This window comes from Phyllostomus hastatus, unplaced genomic scaffold, assembly GCF_019186645.2.
Source record: "Phyllostomus hastatus isolate PE091 unplaced genomic scaffold, TTU_PhHast_1.1 phas_scaffold_78, whole genome shotgun sequence".
Classification (NCBI taxonomy): domain Eukaryota; kingdom Metazoa; phylum Chordata; class Mammalia; order Chiroptera; family Phyllostomidae; genus Phyllostomus; species Phyllostomus hastatus.
In genome coordinates, this window is record NW_025334041.1 from 39433669 (window position 1) to 39452852 (window position 19184).

Genomic DNA, 19184 nt, shown 5'->3' on the forward strand with positions numbered 1-19184 from the left:
GGCGCCGACTTTAAGAGTTCCTTTCTGCCTTGTAAGGAGGGCTGCTCCCGGCCCCGTCCCCGCCCGATTGCTCTGACGCCCAGCCCTCCCGCTGCCCACCCCCAGCCGCCTCCCTCTGACTTGCCGGGAGAAGCCAGACGGAGCCTCTCGCTGCCACAAGTCTCTCCGCCTGCCACCCCCCCCTTTCCTACATCCACCCCCACACCCCTCCCAGGAGCCGCCACCCCTCCGCCCCCGCCTCCGCCCCCGCCTCCACCTCCTTCTCCTCGGCAATCAGGGGAATAAATCAGGGGAGAAACAGAGAGGGGGAAAAGAGAGAGAAGATAGTGAGAGTGCGCGGGCACTGGAAAGCTCGCCCAGGTCGGTTTCCAAAGTCGCCCTTGATGGCGGCGGAGGCGCGGCAGCCTCGGCGCTGAGCAGCCGACACGCGCCGGAGGGTCCGCCCGCCGCCGCCCCTGCCCCGCGCCGCGTCTCGCCCCCGCCCCAGCCCGGTGTGCGCCCCGGCCGGGCGCGCCGGCCCTCCGGACGTCTGCGGCCCGCGGTTTCTCCTCCCGCGGTTTCCAGCCCCGTTCCCTTCCCCGGCTGGGGAGGGAGGCGGGATTGATCTTCGATCGCGAAGATGGCTGCTGGCTGCCTGCTGGCCTTGACTCTGACACTTTTCCAGTCTTTGCTGATCCGCCCCTCGTCTGAGGAGCCGTTCCCTTCGGCCATCACGTAAGTCGCCGGGCGAGGCAGGGCTGGGGGCGCGGGCGAGGCTGCCGCTGGAGCTGGGCTCCGGAGCCGGTCCCCGAACCGCGGGGCTTTCCTGCCCATGGGGGTGGGGACTGGGCCGGGCTCGGATCCGGAGAGGCCGCGCGGGAGGTGCGCGCGGCTCGCCGCGGGAAAGGGCTCCCGACCGGCGAGTCTGCGGGGCCGGCCGCCCTGGCCGCGCGCTCCCCGGGAACGTCTGCCGACGGCTCGCCGTGCCTGGACCCGTCTCCTGAAGGAATCTTGGACGTAAAGAGTTGATAGGTACTGAGGCAAAGAAAGTTTCCCGCCAGTTAGCCGCTCTCAGCAAACCTACTCTAATAAAAAGTTGTGTTTTGGTCGGGTATGTTACAAATAGGTAATTTCAGGCTTGTCAGTGTATCCTGGACTTGTGCCGCACTTGGCCTCTGGGATGCTCTCTAATTCCTGGAGTGTCCAGACTCGTTTAGATCCCAGTTTTCTGGGCGCACTTGACAGCCTTTCTGATAGGAAGTGTCCCCACTCCCCGTGGCAGAGTACCGTCCACCCAGGGGTCTCACAGGGACGGGGACCACGCTGTCCAACCTCCCTACCCTTTCATTTGGAGCATCTACGGGCTGGAAGACACGCGGTTCCTGTTCTTGGAATGAACAGAACCCATTTTTTGAGGGAGGGACTGAGCGTTACCAGAGTGTCCCGCAATTTCTTTTATTTTTAACATTTCTAAAATAACTTTAAAAAAAAACACCTCGCTGCTATTCTGGAAATAGAGTGTTTAAAGGTAGCCGTGTAATCACAAGGCAGGAAGGGAATGAAAAATAATTCTCTCCTCTCTTAGGCTGGAAAAAAGATTCAAAGTCGGTGGCACATAAAAATACATACATATTTTTAAGTGCGCTGAATAGCCTATCAGGCATTCTGGGAAAGCATTTATTTTAGTTCTTGAAGCTGCTTTAAAGCTTCTGAGAGTAGGTACTGTTAAGTGGATGAGTCACTTTAATGCATTTTACATAACAAAAACAAAGCCCAAGGTAGCCTTTCCGGTATTTAGGATGTTGGGAATTATTTACTGTCCTCTTGTTGACCGAGTGCTGAACACTGGAGATTTTGGAGGATGCTAACAGTGAATCTTTACCAGTCGAAACCCCGAAGCTATTATTTAAGATTCAGCTTGAAGCATTTTTTACATTAGGTGTCAGTGCAAGTATCTGACGGATGCACATTCAAACCCAGAGAAGGAAAGTATCTAATATTTTCGTCATTGATTTACAGTCATGTTTCTTTTTAGATAATTTTCCATAAAAATGATTGCAGATCCTTTTTTGTTAAGAAGCAAAAGGAAAATGCCATCTGTAGCTCTTCATTTAATTGGCAGCATGTTCCAAGCAGATTATTTTGAAACATAAGAAACCTAAGAATTACCCTAAAGATGCTTCAAAATTCTGTACCCTTATTGAAAAATTATACTCTTATTTATTTATTTATTTTTAGCTTGGCCTATACAGCAGGACCTTAAATGGCTCACTTGCATTTTGTGTCAAATAAAGAAGTGGCTCTTTAAAAAGGAGTCCGTGTGTTTAGTTTACACAGTTTTAAAGCCTTATTTTTAACTGACAGTTTATCAATATTTCTGTCATTTGTGGGAATGCATTATCACACCTTTGGGGGAAACTATGACTTTAAACTCCAACAAAATACCATCTTTTATTCCTGAACATACCATGGTAAAAATCCTGATTTTAAGGACAGCTGCAATAAATGATTTTCCAAAATTAAAGTAACTCATTTTTTATGCTCAGATATTTACTGGAGACAAGAAAGGCAATAAATAGTGGGCAAAAATAGGAATTAGGAAACCACAGTTTCTTTTCTTTGAAAGAATTTGAAATTTATTTTTTAACAATGGGAATGTAATGTCTTCAAATTATATGAAACATTCATGAAATAAAAGCTTAACAAAAGGTTTTGTATAAGCCAGCCTCCTATAGATAATATTAACAATATTTTTTGTAAGGCTCCTGCGTCTTCATTTATTTATTTGTAAAGTTAGTAACAGCATCTTCTGAGGAGAGGGAAAATGATAGTTGACATCTGTACTTCATGTTAGATTTCTGAATAAATTTTATAAAATCTTTAAAAATGAAGTGTTATTTTCAGCAAGATGTGATGCCATTTGCTTTTCTTGAAAGACAGTAATTCATGTGGAGTGTTGAGATTATCAGGATAAATCTCAAATTTGGGGGGAAAATATCGGGTTTATAAAACTGTACAAAGATTATATATAGCATTTACTAAAGGCACATTATTGTGCTTCTATGTATAAATTTCTCTGGAAGTCATTAGTAAATTCTTTTGTGTTTTGACAATTTTACTTTTCAGAGGAAAGGTAATGTAAGAAGTTTTGATTATCAGAAGAGGATTTCATCAGCACACTATAAAATTATGCACTGACTGGAGTGGGACCGGAATTAGAGTTAGTAATTCCGTTTATTTTTTAAAGAGTGTTTATGATACTAAGGGCTTAAGTTTTATTATAATAAAACAAAAATATATCATTCTTAATATCTTTAATTTTCTACTCTCTCCTTTCTGATACATTCTCGTAGCATATACTTCTGGATGAAAGTAGTAGTTAAAGGGTTCTAAGTGTTAATACTAAAATAATGGGTTCCTTCAGACAAAGGAATTGATACAGTGCTTTGCTAGGTTGGGTTTTTCTTGAAGAAATGACTGTCTCAATAAAGTGTGAAACATAAATATGCCGTATGGTAGCAACCACCTAATGCATATTGGTATATATGTAAATGAAAAATACATAATTTTCATGTTATAGTATACACATGTTTGTTATATTGGTAGTTTAAAATGTATTTTCAAAAATGGAGCTAGCTCCCACTTGTTCTAGAAATAATTTCTTGACGCACATGTGAAAACATTTCTATTTTAAAACTTAGGATAATATGTATGCTAGCCAGTATTGTAATGTTAATTTAAACCTGTCTCTCTTAATTGTAGAATCCATTTACAAATCCAATTTTTTTTAAACATTGTGGTTATAACTACTCTTCATGTTAAACTTTTATTAGTCATATCAAAATGCCACTTAATCAGGTATAATTGGCTGGAAGAACATTGATATATGGAAAACACTGGTATAACCAGATAAATATATTTGTAAGAATATACATGAAATAAACATGACATCTAAAAATGAATAGTACTTGGGTTTTAAATGTTTTAGAGTATATATCTATTATAGACAAATTTTAATTTAAAGGTTGCAGAAAAGAATATTTTTTTATGTCATTGGAATGGATGTGACATTGGATTGGACATCTTTTCTGTGTGTTAGAAGTGACATAATCATTCTCACTTGGGCTTAGCAATTACTATTCCCATACTATGTGTACAAACGTGTCTTATGATAAAATATGAGATAAACTATTAAATATAAAATGATACCTCAAAACTATGAACGTATCAATGACTATGAATATATCATTATATCAGATCCTTAATTGGTTCTCATCAGCTTAAGAACATGACATTTATTATTCCACAGGTGAATGTTTAATATATGCAACAGTAGATATATTTTTCCACATAAGTAGTCATGTGATATAAAATTTATTAATGTTTGTGCATGGGTATACATGTTGCTCTGTGGATTGGAATTTGAATGAGCATTAGGCCAATGGATATGGATATAAACCAAAAATAAATTTTAGAAATATACAAAATTCTGAGCTGATTATGGGTTATAACAAGTAGATAAAATGTGCCTTTATTTTTATGGCTTTACTAATTTAAATTTACTAAATACCTATAAAACAAGAACTTAAAGCAAGTTGTTTACCTTGAAAAAGATAAAACATTTACTACTGTTTCTTCCAAGAACCTTGCTGTATAGACACCTTTCTGTTGTTTCTCCAGTGTTGACAGAAATAGCACAATGAAACACTCTCCCTTACAGGGTTTACACATGGTAAGGTTTTGCAAAAATATAAATGACACGTGCAAATTATGTATTCAAATTTAGTATTTATATTTAGAGGTATATATTCATAAGAAATAATAAAACATTTAGGAATTCTAAAATAACTTTAAAATGGTACACATAATAAACTCTGTTATCTGATGTGTTCTTTGGAGTGTCATTACACAAAGCACATACACAGAAGGTTCTTTTCTTTTCCCTGATTTTCAGTATACAAGTGTATTTCCAAGTAAGTAGTCTGTTCTTCTGAATTTACATCTTGTTTTCTTTCATGTGTGTTCAGACTGTTTTAAACTAGAGATTTAAATGGTTAAAGTAAAATATATTTTAGGCAGATTGCCAATTTGTTGATTTCCTTCACTGTCTTACATATATAGACATAATCAGTTCTAGCATTAACATGCTTAAATAGAATTTAAAAAAAAGTCAGAATTTGTTTCAATGTTTTTAAGAAGTAACATTTTACTGCTATGAAAGTGACAGCCTTTCATCATTTGTAACAAAAGAGCTGTCTGTTGTAGTATTTCAAAAAGCGTGTAAGCGGCTTACTGTGGGGCAAGTACTCTACTGTGTTTCATCCACTGCACCTTCACTTAAGGCCATTGGTGTGCACCAGACACCATATCACACTGTGTCAGCCAGTCCTTTTCATGACTGTCTGCGTAGTACAACTGTTCCTGAGCCTTTCACACGGTTGCTTTCCAGTAAACTTAGAGCTTCACTGGGCTAGGCAACCATGTAGCTAACATGATTCATTTTTTTTCTCCTGTGTGCACAAGAAGAGGAAAATAACCGGTTGTGTCATATTGTTTACAGAGTTGAAAGAAAAGAGGGTATTGACTAAAATTGTCAGTTGAGGGAAAAACAATAGCATTTTGTGAAAAGTACTGTATTTAAAATCTTTTCTTTGAGGATCCAAAATATTAATATTGCATAATTAAATTGTCTACTTTATATTTTTATAGTATTCTATTTAATAATAATTTATGTGTGTACAAATATACACAGGGTGGGGCAAAAGTAGGGTCACAGTTGTTCATATGGAGACTAATACAATAAGTAATAAATAATAATACAAGAATAAATAGTTCTGCATACTCAAAACTGTAAAACTAGTTTTGCACCCCCCTATACTGCATATGTATGTGTGTGCACACATGTATTTTTAAAAACTTCAAGTGGTTTCTCAGGGTAGAAAAGACCCTCAGTAAGGTAAGTTTATAGACACATGCTCATGCTTTAAGATCTCTGCCAATCCACAACTGTTTTTAGGGATTAAATGCCATTCAAATATTTTTATAACACTAGCATTTAGAATAGCTTGTAAAGAAAATCAAATGAGGTATTTTTTACAAAAACAACTTGAATATGCTCAGGTCATATAGTGATGGGTTATTAACATAATTGATGATTAACAATACAAGTGGGATTCTAAAGATAGTTTTGCCATATTTTAAACAAGTTAAGTATGAGAAAGAAACTTGCACATGGAATGTTGGGTACCTTTTAAAAGGTCTTTGCATGCTAAGCAATTTTATTTCTGCTGCTTAGATATAGGATACTTTGAAATTTGTAAGAATATTTGGCACTGTGACTTTTTGGAATGAAAGATAAATGTACCCACTGTTTTAACATTTTATTTGTAAAATATAAACTTCTAGGTTTCTTTTCCTTGTAGGTATTCATATTTTGTACTATTTTAATACATGTGAATAAACTACTATTAGCAATCTAAAAAATGAGTCAAATGATTATTGCTCCTTTAAAATTTGCCATTTATACAGATTCTAACAATATTATAAACAAGGAAAAGATTGACATTGTGGCCTCAACAAACTGGTGCACTTTTACAGTTAATTTCAATAATTCAGAATCAGGCTGTTATATATGAAGCAATATTTAAAGTTCTATTTGAATATGAATGTAGGGTATTTCTGGCTAAATGTTATTTTAACATTTGCTTCTACTGATTTTTTTTTACCATATGCTTCTGCTGGAATAAAAAAATTAGGATATATTTTAAATTCTATATTATGTACGAGGAAACTACTCAAGCTAGAAATGATGGTAATGGAAAATAATGTTGTTGCCCATTTTAAATGCTTCAGATTTAGGGATAATCTTATTGGCAATTTGAAGTTCTTTTTTCTGAGTAATTAAAAATTTATTGTAATGGTCTCTTGCCTAATTATGAATTCTTTCAGTTAAGTAACTAATTGCTAGTTCTCTCTTTCTTATGCACACATATTTAATATTAATTATAATGTATTATTTGCATATAATATTAGGTCAAATGGAGAAATTTTGGTTTGTTTTCTTCCAAGCAACCTGAAACGAGACCTCAGTTCCAGATCCTCCTCGCTGGATTCTTCTCTCCCTGTTTTAGGGTCCTTCCTTTCACCACTGGACATTTCTCTCTATGGGAAATTGTTGACGTATGTTGGGGCACAAATAGGTCTGTAATACATAACCAAAACTTCAACCAAAATTGTCAAATGACAAAACTGACATTTGCTCACATACTGGGGAATAATTAGGGAAAAGAGGAGGGAAATAATAAAATCATTCTCTGTATAAGGTGCCTACTGTCAGACTAGGTAAAGGGATGGGTAGATGTTAATGGTGGTTAATGGTGTCTTATTTTGAGGATTCAAGGAAGACTGGCTCAGTAAAATAAATGGGCTTAAGCAAACTGGGAAAATCTCTTGTTTTAAAACAGTGATCAAGAAGTGTTGTGGTAAAAACATTATGAGGGATGATGCATGTGTAAGTGGGGCAAAGGGACCCTTGGATTACAAAATTAAAGATGCTAAAGGTGGGAGTTGGTTATTTTAAAATCCCGCCCCCCCCACCATTTCTCATGTGAGCTTGGTTATCCTGGAAATGCTGTTTACTGCACATAATATTCATTTTTAGATATTCAAATACTAATATATGGAAATTCACTTTAGAAACCAAAGACAATAAAATTGTCTAGATCTCAAGAAAAACAAACATTTTATTTTTAAAATTTTTTAAAAGATTGTATTTATTTATTTTTAGAGAGGGGAAGGGAGGGAGAAAGAGAGAGAGAGAAGCCTTAATGTGTGGTTGCCTTTCAAGTGGCCCCCAATGGGGACCTGGCCCACAATCCATGCATGTGTTCTGACTGGGAATCGAACCAGTGTCCCCTTGGCTTACAGGCTGGTGCTCAATCCACTGAGCCATACCAGGCAGGGCAAACATTTTATTTTTAATAAAGCCTTGGGATAGTGGTTTATGGGACAAGAAGTGTTGGTATAACACTTTCTTAAAAGCTGAAGTACTAATAATCAAAAAAGAAATTCTGTTAGTAATTTTTTTCCATTATATGGGGTCTGGCACAAATAATGTCCCTGTTTTATTACAAAATCATAAGCCTGAAATTCTGTAACATAACAATATCACACTCCAGCATACCGTATGACATTTTAGGTGAAATGTTCAAATTAAAACTCTAAATTATTACACCCATATTATTACCCTACCAACCACACTCAAGCAAGCCTGCCTTCTGCTGGACCCTGTGTCATAAGAAATGGAAAAAAACTTGCAGGTATGTAGGCTTCTATAGACTCTTGTGAAGATTAAAGTAGACCTCAAAGTACACAATACATCATATCTAAAAGAATAATTTTAATTCACACTGTATCTTTTAGTATTTCCTGCTTTTTATATTTTAACATCACATGCAATTTAAGTCAATGATTAATGCAATTATTATTATTCAGTACAACTTACAAAGTGCACTGAACTACATTCTGAGAATCCAAACTGAAGAAGACAGTCCCAAAGGAAGACACTCACAATTCCAAGCTGACCATGAAGCAATAGGAACAGTCAAAACATGACCAAGTAAAAGCACATAGTGTGCTGAGGAAATGTGGTCTGTCCCATGTTAGGCCTGGGGCTCCTGGGTGGAAAGAGATGTTGATGTGACTGGATCATTGGTTCAAGTCCAAATTATAAAATTGTTGCACCAGTGCCATCTTTCTACATGACCTGAAGGGAGACAGGCAGTGTTCACAGCACGGGACATTTGTGGTAGCCCAGCTCTGCATACTAAAATTTGGCCTTTATCCTAGGATTTTTAAATTAAAAAGAATTGTGGTTTAATCCATCCAGAAGATGGATTAAAGACCAGTATTTGAGCAGAGGCAATGTGAGGAGCAGTTGGTGGAAAACCTGCAGCATTTCCCAGAGTGGGAGATGGCCAAGGTCTAAAAGAGAACAGTGGTGATGGGGAAGCAGAAATGAAATATGATGCAGGAGTAATGTGTCAGGTCCTGTGGGTTCTGGGATTAGGGGAATCAGGAGAGAAGAGCTAGAATCTAAGATCTCTAACGGGTAGATCATGTTTCATTGAACTTTGTAGACTAGAGAACACAGGAGAAGTACCAAGGTGGTGGTGGGAGTGAAGGTAATAGGCTCACTGTTGGACATTCTGAGTTAGCAGTGTTTCTGTAGATGATATTGGCCATTAGAAAATGTATCTGAAGGTGCATTGGAGACAAATCCAGAGAGCATTCTTGGAAGGCAGAAAAAAGGTTCATTCATTTATTTAGCAAATATTTGTTTAGTATCTGTCATGATACACACTGTGAGTTTGCAGAGAAGAAACTTGGTTTACAGTTTCATTTTGCAGAGAGATCAGAAAAGATGAGCCCTTTGAGAAAGTCACCAGGCCATTGAGGGTATGAGAGCAGTTTCAGCCATGTGTTGCTGACTGAAGCATGATTTCAGTGCTTTAGGAGTTGGTAGCAGCTAAGACTAATAAAGGTAGCAAGTGTAGATTGTTCTTTCAAGGAATTTAACAAGGTGAAGAAAGGGAAAGGTATACTAAGCTTAGAGGAAGACAGTTTAAGAAATATGGCACTCTTTTGCTTTGTTAAAAATAGGAGTTATATTAGGCTGTTTGGGATTGCAAATAGTAGTAGAAAACCACAGGACTATTGTGAACCAAAAAGGGAAATATTTTTCAGTTTAGTGGTGCTGAATGATCAATTATGAGAGTCAAGGTCAAGGATGTGCCAGCAACTGTAGAAAGGGGTGTGACTGCCACTGGGATCTTCTCTTGCTCCAGCCTAGAGGTTTATTGTTTGTTTGACTCCTCATTCTCCTCTTTTCCCTGCCAATTGGTTTTATCTGCTCTCCAGTGCTCCTGGTGTTGTATAGCTGTGAGGGTTTATGCTCTCTCCATCAAAGCTTTGAACTAGTTTGAGACTAGAATTCTAGTCCAAAATGTAGCCTCCTAAAGAAATGTTGACAGCCACCATATGGTCCAGATGGCCTGCTACACATCATTTAATTGTGATCAGGAGACGGGATTTGGATAAAGGGCTCTGGTTGCCAGAGTTTGGGTCACTTCTCCATAGCCAGGTCCAGTCTCATTCTATTGCTACAGTCCAGTTGCTATTAGCCTGGGCAGAGGAAGAGGCAGTTCTTAGAAAATGGTTCCTGGGGTTGGGGAAGTGTAGTGACAACAAAGTAAGTGTTACCAGAGGGTAGGTTTGAGGACATCAGAGGAAGAACAAATGGCAGAGAGATGAAAGAGATGAGAGACCATGATTGGTGGGTGAGTGTTCTGACTGTCAGGTGAGGAGAGGATCAAGAAGAAAAACAATGTCTTACAAAATAGCTTGAAAGATGAGACAGCTTTGAGAATTAAAGCAGATGGTTAGAATATAGACTAAATACTCTTTCAGTTTAGTGGAGATGTTTTTGGAGGAATGTTTCAAATAACAAATTCCATTCTCAAGCCAGAATGACATGATAGTTTCTCTTGGTAGTACTAAGACTCTGGTTCACTACTCTATTCCCTTTAGACCCAGCAACATTTCATCCTTTTTTCTTTATTTTTCTTTCACTTCTTTTCTTAAGAGTTGTTATTATTTTGAAGGTCCATGTAGTTTTACAAAATGTTACTAGATTTAATAATTCTATGTACTTATGGTAGAAAGAAATACCAATGAAAAAGAAACAACAAAAAGAGGAAATAGTTCTTGTTTTGGCAATTTATCACTATTTATTAATTTTTTGACAAATAGGGGAGGTCTACTCCCACACTGTATTCCCCCACCCTATGTTCGTTCTTTAGCAAAAGGCAGAAATTTGAATTGGAACAGTTCCTTGTCAATCAAACAAAATGATAAATTTGATAAGAAACCACGAACAAATGGAATATTCCTGCAAAGCACGTTTCTGGTCAACCCTTAAAGAAGCATCTCAGGTCTCCTGAAGGTCTGGAAATTACTGGCAGCTGCCATCAGAGCAGTTCCCCAGGCCTCCAAGATGACCGAATGAATGGTTAGGATTACAGATGCCAGCAGATCTATGAATCAATGTTGACCTCATTGGTACCAGTGCAGTGTGGAAAACTTACCCTTGTGGTTTGTGATAACAGATGAGAAGAGTTAGGGTGGGCTTTGTATTTTCCCTTTTGTGACTTTGCTCTTTTTTCTCTCATAGCTATTCAGTTTACTTGAGCTAGTTTTTATGTCTCTCCCTGCAGAATGCATGGACACTGTTACTTGTAATTTTCTTTACATATTATAATATTGCTTTCTGACAATTTGGAGCCTCTTCTTTATACTAGGCACTGTAAATTAATACTCTGCATGTTTTTCTAACCCATCCAACTTTCACCTTAGTCCCCAAAGATAAGCATCATTATTATCCATGTTTTATAGATGACGAGAGTTAGAGTATGAAGAACTCTGAATTCTCTTAGGAGCAAAATTCGATCTCAAGCAGCTTAATTCTAAAGTCCTACACTTGCTGGATTTCACCACTGCTGTTCTACGGCAAGAGCTGTGATGCGTTAGCATCCATTATCTTACTGGTCCAGCTGTGGCTGGCTGATTGTCTCAGCAATGAGGTCCAGGGAAAAAGGAGTCAATGTAAAGTAGAGCCGAACCAACTCTAAGTCTCAATTTCTCCATCTGCTGAATAATATTAAGTTAATCCAGAATCCCAGTATTACACTGCAAGGGTTCGATGAGAGGATGCATGCGGAACATTGAAGGGCTGTTTAATGGTCATGCTTTATTATTTGTACCACATGTGATTTTTCTGCCTCCTAGAAATAACCCAGTTGATGAAACAACAAAGTGATCTTAGATTATTATGCTAATATACCATTTGGGTCATGATGCAAACCTGAAATAAAGGGGGAAAGGAATGCAGATCAGGCCTTAAAAGTGTCTCTTTCTGAAGATTACATCTCCTTTAATCATAAAGAGGGATGCAGTGAACTTGAGTGAGTGAAGTGTTTTGTCTCCAGGTTAGGGACACAACCTGTACCTGAAAAGAGACCACAAAGAAAACAGAACCATGAAGTTTTTTATATATTTCATCTTGACATTTCAGCCAACACCTGTTGTATAACTGTGCCACAGGAAGTTGAATCTACTTTTAAAAGTTATAATTTTGCCACTGACAACCTCTCATTGTCAAACAAAAATGTGAGTTTTCTGCTTTAAGTCAGAATATTTGAAAGTTAATAAAGAGATCTGCCCATGATGTTTAGAGAAATGATTCTAGACAACTCTCCAGATTGGGTGCACACAGAAGAGTAAAATTGAGACCAGTTGTATCTTCAGCAACCAACACAGAAGTCAGTAAAAATCTGCCAAGAGCATCCTGAAAAAGGCTAGTTTTCATTTGCCTCATCCAACTGATGATTAGTCACACTCATTTAACCCCACCCCTCCACTTTCCAATATAAACAGAGGTCAGCCTTTTACACACACTCTTCTCTTCTTGGTAGGAAAAAAAACACTTAACGTCTGCTGCACATTTTTAATCGATCTGTGGACATAAGAGAGATTTTGATGAAACTAGACATCAATACCATGACTAATGAGTACAACTTGATGATAACCATTGAAGCAGCACGTTTGCAAGTGCCAGGAACCTGCCTTTTTGACATTTGCCACAGAAAAGAATGTGTAAAATTTTTAGGATGTTTGAAAATATCAGCCCTTCCTTTTCATGACATGCTATTAGAACTGACTTAAATTTGCATTTGTGAAAATGTTAAGAGGGACAAACTGATGAGCCATGGGAAGCCTCAGGAGGACCAGTACAGTTGGGGGTTATGCACATCCCTCTGAATTAAACATCTAAGCTTGGCTGTTTCGCAAAACATCTGAATTTCCTGTCAATGTACATGTAGAAATCAGAATTAATTTTCCTGAGGTAAAATTTTATCGTGCATGTGTAACTCAGCTCCCAGGGGATTGATACACATCATGTCAAGGTCTGCCAATGAGTAATTGTTCAAAATTTATATCAATACTCAATGGTAATAAATAAACATGGGGGAGGGTAACTCATCACAGGGCCAACCATGCATGATAATTAGATGAGGTCCATTTGTCTCCTTAAGTTATCGGATGTGACACAACCTGTCTGTGCAGCCTTGGAAAGCCAGCTGAGTCCCTGGGTGTAAATGACTGTGACAGAGGGGTGGTTTGAGGGTTGCAAGCCTTGGATTTGATTTTACCCCTTCTGGATTTTTATACAAGTAAAGTAGATTTGGCCCTTGGGATTCTGTTCTCATAATATGCATGCAGTTCTAAAACCTGGGGTCAACAGACTGCTCAGGGTCTATTTTTTTATTCCTTTTTTGTTTACACCACCACCCTAACTGCAGGGTAACACATAAAATATGTGTGTGTATTATATAATGTTTATATATTATATAGTATAGTAATATAGTATATTACATGTTAATATAATACATAAACACAATTTATATGAAATGAAAATATTATAAAACACTAATGAAATACGCACCTAGAGTCAGATGTGTTATATGTATGTAGGACACATTGAGAAGACATTATACAACTGAAAATGCTTTTTAGAATCCAGAAGAGCTGTCATACATATAAAGGGTTGCTAATTTTATTAGGAGTGACTGCACCATTAAAATCTTTGGGACAGGATATCTACTTGCCAATTATAGTTTTAATATTTTTGCCCATTTGGAGGCTTGTGATACTTTCTTTCACATTTTCTAAACCCCGCAGTGATTCAGTATTGCTGCACTTGCCCCCCAAAGTTGCTACTGAGTGTGTTGATAGACAGCCAGCAAAGCCAGAAACATGCTGCTCTCTCCTGGAAGTTCCAAGGACTCAACGTAGGCAGTCTGGAATGGTGGGGGCAGTACTTGAATTCTAAAAAGTGATCACCTGTGGGGTGGCAGCAGTCTTTCTAATCGGGTTTCCTCAGCTGAACCACAGAATGCAGATAATGATTTGAGTGACTCTTTATTTTAGCTCTCTGAAAAATGGTTCATGACTAGTACCATAGAGGAACATTTGATTCTTAAAGATGGATGCTTTTGAACATTAGGGCTAAATTCTCTTATGGAACTTCCCTGGTTGGTTAAAGTATGGATTCAAAGCTCAGCTTTACAAATTATTAGCTGGGTAATTTGAGCAAGTGTGCCACTGATGAAACCATATAAGGCTTTTGCTAGAATTAATGTTAATTCATGTAAAGCACTGGCTCATAGGAAGCACTGGAGAAATGCTGGGCCCGGCACAAATAACGCCCATTTTTATTACAAAATCTTTTTTTTTAAGATTTTATTTATTTATTTTTAGAGAGGGAAGGGAGGGAGAAAGAGAGAGAGAGAGAGAGAAACATCGATGTGTGGTTGCTGGGGGTCATGGCCTGCAACCCAGGCATGTACCCTGACTGGGAATAGAACCTGCGACACTTTGGTTCACAGCCCGCACTCCATCCAGCTACACCAGCCAGGGCTACTGCAAAATCTTTTGTTACAAACCCATAAGCATGTAATTATGTAACATAATGTCACACTCAAGAACACCATATGACATTTTAGGTGAAATGTTCAAATTAAAATGATAAATTGTCACACCCATATTATTGCCCTACCAACCACACTCAAACAGGCTTTTCTTCTGCCAGGCCTTGTATAATTTGACTGGAGGCAGGAGAATTTAGTGGAGTCAAGTGATTTGAGTTCCTGTTTGTCTCTGCCACAAACTAGATAGGGAAACAGCCTGAGAGGAAGAATTCCTGACTTTAGCACTTCCCAATTGCTTGTAATTTAGCATCTAATTGCTCAACACTCAACTATTTCCTAACAACTTAGCCTTCAGTGTCTCATACTTGCCACTCACATGCCCTTTGAGCATCACTAGATCTTTCTTGGAGCACTCATCCTCCCTCATTTATGATTTTGCTTTCCATGGTTGCAAAGATCTGAGGTCAGCTGCAGTCTGAAAGGGTAAAATGGGAAATTTCAGCACTAAACGATTCATAACTTTTCAATTGAGTGCCTTTCTGAGCAACGTGATGAAATCCCACACTGTTCCACTCCATCCCACTCAGGATTTGAATCACTCCTTTGTTCGGCATATCCACTTTGTACGTCCAGGTAAATACGGTATTTTGAGAGAGACCACATTCACACACCGTATTTTTGGACCATAAGATGCACCTAGGTTTTAGAGGAGGAAAATATGAAAAAAATTTTGAAACAAAATTTCAAAATTTCATGTGGTAAAATATTTGATAACATAAATAACATAATATTTCACCAATGTAAATGTGAACAGAACTCAACAGCAGCATTAACAACCATTATTCCTCTCAAATTGGGGGTGGGGGTGCGTCTTATAGTCCAAAAAATTTGTAACTTTCATCACAGTGTATTGAATATTCTTATAATTGGTCTATTTCATTATTAGTTATTGTTGATCTCTTATTGTGCCTAATTTGTGTTAGATGTTATCATAGGAATGCATGTATAGGGAAAACAGCATACTCAGAATTTGATACTATGTATGGTTTCAGGCATCCACTGGGGTCTCGGAATGTGAGTGCTACAGTGCTTGAGTTACCCCTGTGTCTGTGGGAATGCTCTTGAAAAGCTCTAACCCTGGCCTCATATTTTAGTTTCCTTTCTCATGATATTTTTGAAAAATGGTGAAGTTTGACATTTTTCTCTCTTTTAACACTCTGTGCTACCCTTAAATTACACTAAAGCATAGTATGGTACCCGGCTTCTTTCCTCATCTGATCGAAGGATATACTAGTATTAAGAAATATATAATGCAGTGAGTGACCTTGCATTCTTGTGTACCGAGAGATAATGTTAGTGGCCCACTGTTACCTGATGATTTCAGTTCTGTCAGAGAGCCCCTAGATGTTCTTTTTGACAATATGTTTCTAGCAATTGATGCAAACTCTAAACATGGCGACTTTAAAACAACATCATCAATAACTGTGATGCTTGTGTAACCTAGAGTGGTGCTTTTGTTTCTTTGAAGAGGAGCAATGAACATATTGTATCTTAACATGATGAGTAAATGAATATTATGGAGTTTTAAAGAAAAGAGTATAAATTAAACCGTTTAAAATATCAGTTCTACTTTTTCAAGAACTTATGTTAGAACTCATCATGCATCTTGAAGTTTTGAAATGTGTGTGGAATTACATAAAGTGTGGCCTCTCCTTGTGCCCAGTTGATTAGCTTTTCTCCTAGTGTAATGTTGTGGTTAAATGAGAGTAGTTAGGAAAACTGTTCAATCATCAACATTTATGCAAAAAAAATAAGGTTAATGAGATTACACAAAAGAGATCAAAGACTGACAAATAATTTACAGTACAGTGATTGAGCCCTAGCTAGTGCAGCTCAGTGGATAGAGCACTGGCCTGCAGACCAAAGGTCACCAGTTTGGTTCCCAGTCAGGGCACATTCCTAGGTTGAGGGCCAGGTCCCTGGATGGAGGTGTGAGAGAAGCAATCAATGGATATATCTTTCACACAGATGTTTCTCTCCCTTTCTTTCTCCTTCCCTTTCTGTCTCTAAAATAAATGAATAAAGAGGAGAGAGAGAGGGAAAAAAAGTCCATGTTTTATAGAGGATTATGTAGGAGTGAAATGACTTGGGATTTTCTTAAAACGCTTGAAAAAAGCAAAAGAAGGAAAGAAGGGTAGGTGAGAGAACAAAGGAAAAAAATAAAGCAAATAAAGTATGGGGTGATAAAAAATAAAATTAAAAAAAACAAAGTACAGTGAATGAAACAAACTCGACAGAATCTTCATAAAGACATTTTCTCTGAAGATTGATAGAATGAGTCACTTGTTTAGAATTCAGTAATCTAGATTCATTTACTTATTTCAGTTTAGTATTTTCTATGCTGTGTAATATACTTCTACGAACTTGGAGTTTAAGATAATGTACATTCCTTTTCTCACGGTTTCCATGGTGAGGAGTCTAGCCATGGCTTAGCTGGGTCTTTTGCTCAGGGTCTCACAGGGCTTCACTAAGGTGGTTCACTGGCCTGCATTCCTTTCTGAGGCTACTTTCTGTTCTTCTTTCAAGCTTCTGTGGTTGTTGACACTCCCTTGAGGTTGTAGGAATACCTCCACCCTCCTTCCCTTTATTCTCAGTTGCCGGAGGTCACTTGAATTTCCTTTCCACAAGCCCTCTCAAAGGTCCTCTCACACGTGGCAGCTCACTGTTTTCTGAAAGGCCAGCCGGAAAATCTCTCTTCAATCTCTCTTTTAAGAACTTTCAACTAATTAAGTAGCCCATCCACAATAATCTTTCTTTTGATGAATTCAGAATCAAATAATTTGGGATCTTCTGTCTACAGAATCCCTTCACTCTTGACCATAAAACATCACCCAGTCATGGAAGTGACTTCCCTTAATAATCACAGGCCGCACCACCCCCCACTCCAGGGAGTGGATGGTCTATGGGAGCCATCTTACCATTCTTACTGCCACAGGTTTTATTATTAGACAACCATCATAAAGACACCAAAAATTAGAAAATGAACAGGAATACGCATTTGTTTTCCACTTTACACGTTCACTAACTGACACTTCTTAGAAGCAGTCAGGTGCCATACTATTTTTATTTTCCTCCAGGGCAATTCTGCTTTGCTAATACCTTGATGCTGATCCACCCTGTAAGGAAGGTAAATTCCAGTAGCTCGTTAACAACTCATTACTAGTGTTGGCTGAACTTTTCACCTCTACAGAAAAAAAAATACGTGCTGTGGTCTAAGTCAATTTACACTATTGCCAACAATGTGTAGAAAAATTATAAGACAGTTCTTTTGACATGTAAAGGATTAAGCTATTCCCAAATTCACGTTTATTTTTTATGAAGGTTTAGATCTCTCCTGAAATTATGTGTATCTCCCTGCCTGTATAAACTGGGTGATTTTTCTAAAATCCTAACCTGCATCTGTTTTTTTAAAAATATGTATGTATGGAATGGTAACCTTTCTAACTAGTGCCCTGAGTATAAAATATTAATGCAGAAATGTTCATATAACCTAAAGTATCATATAGAACTTATCCTCTTAAGTATATTATAGATTTAGGAGATTAGCTATGGCTTCTGCTTTTCAAAGAAGAGATCACCCTAAAAATCCTTCTTCAGAATACCTAAGTAGTGGGTGCTCAGTAAATTTACCTTAAAAAAAGGGCCCTTCCTCTTCTGCATCCGGGTACTCTATGCATACCTAGACATTTTGTTTGAAAGTACTACTGATTATCTGATTTGTTCAGGATTTGTCTTGTTATACCATTAGCATTAATTAATTTGCTAACACCTGGAGATTCTGGTCAGAATAATCATCCAATTCAGTGTATTAATTCTTCTAAATTAATAGAGTATATTTATTTTCATAAATTTCATATTCATTGCAAATGTTTATTGTTGAAGAACACAATGAAAAATCAATTAACGGAAAAGTGGAATTTAAAAAGATGTGCTTGTTTTATAATGATTAGATCTGGTAGTTATAACATTACTTTTTCAAACGTTTATACAAGTGTCGAAGCTCTCTCCATGCCCAAACTTACTCTTCAGCTAGATCTGCAGAGCACAACCTGAGTTAACTCTAGTTTAACTGGTTTGCCTACTCAAGGTAACCAGACTACTGTTTTCAGTTTGAAAATGGCATTAAAATACTAAAGTGGAAGATTGTCATATTTTAAAAATGAGTCTTTACAGATGATATACCTGCTTCACTGCTTATCTTTGGTTTAGGCTGCTGGATAGCTAGGACTTTTTTCCTTAAAGCAATCATCATGTTTTGGTTTGGAAGGAGCTTCCTATTTCAGATTGTTACATGTTGTAGTTTCTGACTAGAATTTTATGTTATTTACAAGCAAGTTTGACTTCTATTGTATTTTCTTGTGGACATTTTCTATTTCCAATGCATGTAAATGCTTGCTGTAAGTAAAACAAATATCTCGGTGCTGCAGTGAAAGGAAGGACTGCCCTACCTGAGGCGTGCTGCATTTTTTTACACTTTGTGTTTTAAAAACAGGGTCTGTGTAAAGTGTACTTGGCCTGTGAGACTGAAGCTGTATAAAAAAATCTCCATTGGTATCTCAGATCTGAGAATGTCTGCCAAAGCATAAAAGTATAACATTC

At 37.8% G+C, this 19184-nt stretch overlaps 1 protein-coding gene across 7 annotated transcripts in view; it reads left to right on the forward strand.

Moving 5' to 3' along the window:
* Window positions 1-254: 254 nt before the first annotated feature.
* Window positions 255-19184, forward strand: part of CACNA2D1 (calcium voltage-gated channel auxiliary subunit alpha2delta 1) — a 460101-nt gene continuing 441171 nt past the window's right edge. For all 7 annotated transcript variants that reach the window (XM_045827337.1, XM_045827338.1, XM_045827339.1 and 4 more), the window contains exon 1: window positions 255-714. In XM_045827337.1, the coding sequence (XP_045683293.1) occupies window positions 620-714 (95 nt within the window). In that variant the 5' untranslated portion in view covers window positions 255-619. The remainder of the gene's footprint in view (window positions 715-19184) is intronic.